This window comes from Etheostoma cragini, chromosome 1 (genome assembly GCF_013103735.1).
Source record: "Etheostoma cragini isolate CJK2018 chromosome 1, CSU_Ecrag_1.0, whole genome shotgun sequence".
NCBI classification, from domain to species: Eukaryota; Metazoa; Chordata; class Actinopteri; order Perciformes; family Percidae; genus Etheostoma; species Etheostoma cragini.
The window spans coordinates 32,210,748-32,213,883 of NC_048407.1; the positions used below are offsets into that span (position 1 = coordinate 32,210,748).

At 42.3% G+C, this 3,136-nt stretch overlaps 1 protein-coding gene across 1 annotated transcript in view; it reads right to left on the reverse strand.

The window, feature by feature from the left end:
• Positions 1 to 3,116, reverse strand: part of LOC117954375 (high choriolytic enzyme 1-like) — a 3,237-nt gene extending 121 nt beyond the window's left edge. The window contains exons 1-4 of the mRNA XM_034888165.1: positions 3,014 to 3,116; positions 2,366 to 2,497; positions 543 to 660; positions 6 to 67 (exon numbers count right to left, since the gene is read on the reverse strand). Of these exons, the coding sequence (XP_034744056.1) occupies positions 6 to 67; positions 543 to 660; positions 2,366 to 2,497; positions 3,014 to 3,095 (394 nt within the window). The 5' untranslated portion in view covers positions 3,096 to 3,116. The remainder of the gene's footprint in view (positions 1 to 5; positions 68 to 542; positions 661 to 2,365; positions 2,498 to 3,013) is intronic.
• Between the last annotated feature and the right edge of the window lie 20 nt (positions 3,117 to 3,136).

Genomic DNA, 3,136 nt, shown 5'->3' on the forward strand with positions numbered 1-3,136 from the left:
GAGACATCCGTTTCTCAACAGAGAGACCGGCTGTACGCCTCCCTGCCGGCCCACGTAGGACCAACACCTGTCACACACACCAACACACACAATTTAATTCAACACACATTCATTTGGATTAATTCAAAGAACTGTAAAAAGGTAAAATTATCAAATTTTAAACACAAAAAATCTTAAATTGGAGCTTGGCCCAAAATAAACGGAAAATGTTTTATTTTTTCTTTCATATCAGTCTGTGAGGCATTTTACAGCAGAATAGTTAATACTTTTAATTTTGATGATGATACTTTTATTTAGGTAGGATAAGGAGAATGTTTACGTTGTTGTACTGGTACTTATACTTAAATAAAGGTTCAGAGTACTGTTTTATACACTGACAGAATGCAAGATGATCAAATGCAATCACAGATTAATGGGAATTAGTTTTTTGATACGTCTGGGCAGGACTGTGCTTGCGTGCATGCTCGTGTGTGTGCGTGCGTGTGTGTGCGTGCGTGTGTGTGTGTGTGTGTGTGTGTGTTTGTGTGTGTTTGCGTGCCTACCCAGTCCCAGAGAAGAAGTTGAGGTAATCCTTTTGCGTAGTACGCCAGATAAAGCGAATGCAGGTGGACTGATTGAAGGCCAGCAGGCTGTTAGTGATGATGGTGCGCTGTGCGCTGCCTTCAGAGACAAAGAACAGGCTGCTGAGAAACAGTTCTTACCCTTCATAACCATGGTCACTTTTTTTTTTTTTTTTATGAAGTCTCACCTCTTATCTCAGTTGGAAAATACAGAACTTGTTATATGTGGGTAATACAGTGAGGAAAATAAGTAAACACCTTAACACACCTTGCTATTTTGCAAGTTCTCCCACTTAGAAATCATGGAGGAGTCTGAAATTGTTGTCAAGGTGCATGTCCACTTTGAGAGACATAATCTAAAAAAAAAATTCAGAAAACACCATGTTTGATTTTTTAAAACTATTTATTTGTATGATACAGCTGCAAATAAGTGTTTGAACACCTGAGAAAATCAATGTTAATATTTGGTACAGTATCCTTTGTTTGCAATTACACAGGTCAAACGTTTCCTGTAGTTTTTCACCAGGTTTGACACACTGCAGAAGGGATTTTGGCCCCCTCCTCCACAAAGATCTTCATTGGATCAGCTAGGTTTCTGGGCTGTCGCTGAGAAACAAGGAGTTTGAGCTCCCTCCAAAGATTCTCTATTGGGTTTAGGTCTGGAGACTGGCTAGGCCACAACAGAACCTTGATCTGCTTCTTACGGAGCCACTCCTTGGTCATCCTGGCTGTGGGTCATTGTCATGTTGGAAGACCCAGCCTCCATCCATCTTCAGTGCTCTAACTGAGGGAAGGCGGTTGTTCCCCAAAATCTTGCAACACATGGCCCTGGTCATCCTCTCCTTAATACAGTGCAGTTGCCCTGTCCCATGTGCAGAAAAAAACACCAAAGCCTGATGCTACCACCCCCATGCTTCACAGTAGGGATGGTGTTCTTGGGATGCTCCTCATCATTCTTCTTCCTCCAAACACGGTTAGTGGAATTATGACCAAAACGCTGTATTTTGGTCTCATCTGACCACATGACTTTCTCCCATGACTCCTCTGGATCATCCAAATGGTCATTGGCAAACTTAAGACGGGCCTTGACATGTGCTGGTTTAAGCAGGGGAACCTCCCGTGCCATGCATGATTTCAAACCATGACCTCTTCTTGTATTACCAACAGTCACCTTGGAAACTGTGGTCCCAGCTCTTTTCAGGTCATTGACCAGCTCCTCCAGGATCATTGAGACCCCACGAGGTGAGATCTTGCATGGAGCCCCAGTCCGAGGGAGACTGACAGTCATGTTTAGCTTCTTCCATTTTCTAATGATTGCTCCAACAGTGGACCTTTTCTCACCAAGCTGCTTGGACATTTCCCCGTAGCCCTTTCCAGCCTTGTGGAGGTGGACAATTTTGTCTCTTGTGTCTTTGGACAGCTCTTTGGTCTTGGCCATGTTAGTAGTTGGATTCTTACTGATTGTATGGGGTGGACAGGTGTCTTTATGCAGCTAACAACCTCAAACAGCTCCATCTAATTTAGGATAATAAATGGAGTGGAGGTGGACATTTTGAAGGCAGACTAACAAGAGTAAACTTTGAGGGTCAGAATTCTAGCTGATAGACAGGTGTTCAAATACTTACGGGGGGGGGGTGTTGTTGTATGCTCTCTGCATTTTTCTTACCATGGGTCTACAGACACGTCTCTGCTGACTTGGTATCACCAAACTTGCTTAATTACTCTTTACATGAGATTTTACATACTGTTTCTAATAATCTATAATGACATGTTGGTAGCTCTGAAACAAAGTAACAGCCACTTACTGTATTCAGGGCCGATGGCGATGGGCACGTAGACGTAACTTCCATTTTTGGGCCACAAGCAGCCTCTGGTCACGCAGGGGTCGGCATTCTTATTTAAATTTGGCACAATGTCGCCGTGGACCAGGAGCGTTTCTGCAGAACAAGACATTGCAAAGATATAAGACTTAGGGTAATACAGTGGCTAGAATAAGTTTACACACCCATGCTAAAGTTAATTTAAAAAAAGGTTTTTGTGTCATATCCACTGCTCCATCAACACCCTATTTCTCAGTATGATTATGTTCAGAACATTGTGTTGTCCGGTGACTTTCCCGCTCAGAAACTCAAGTGAAGATAATGACCTCTTCGGAAAAGTCCACATGTTTTATTAATCCTCCGTGTCTCCTTGGCTACTAGCACTTGCATGGAGGAGGGGTGGGGCCGAGTTCAGGTAAGGCTTTTATCATGTGGACTCGCCAACAGTGTTGTTGTGATTACTTAGAATTCCTCATGGGGGGGCGACATAAACTACGCACTATAGCTTTAATTAATAAGTTAATTTATTATTATTATTTACTGTTGACACCTTATACACTAAGTTTGATGTGTTGCCACCATGTTTTTAGAGTTAGATCACATAAATATACAGTGCATCATTTTAAATCTTACTTATGCCAGCATTAGCTTTCTCGATGGTTTTAGAGACGTCCGTCGACTCTTCTGGAAGCAAACAGAGAAAAACAGATGACATCAGAAACAATGAGCAGTGGTTTAACTTCATTATTTACACGT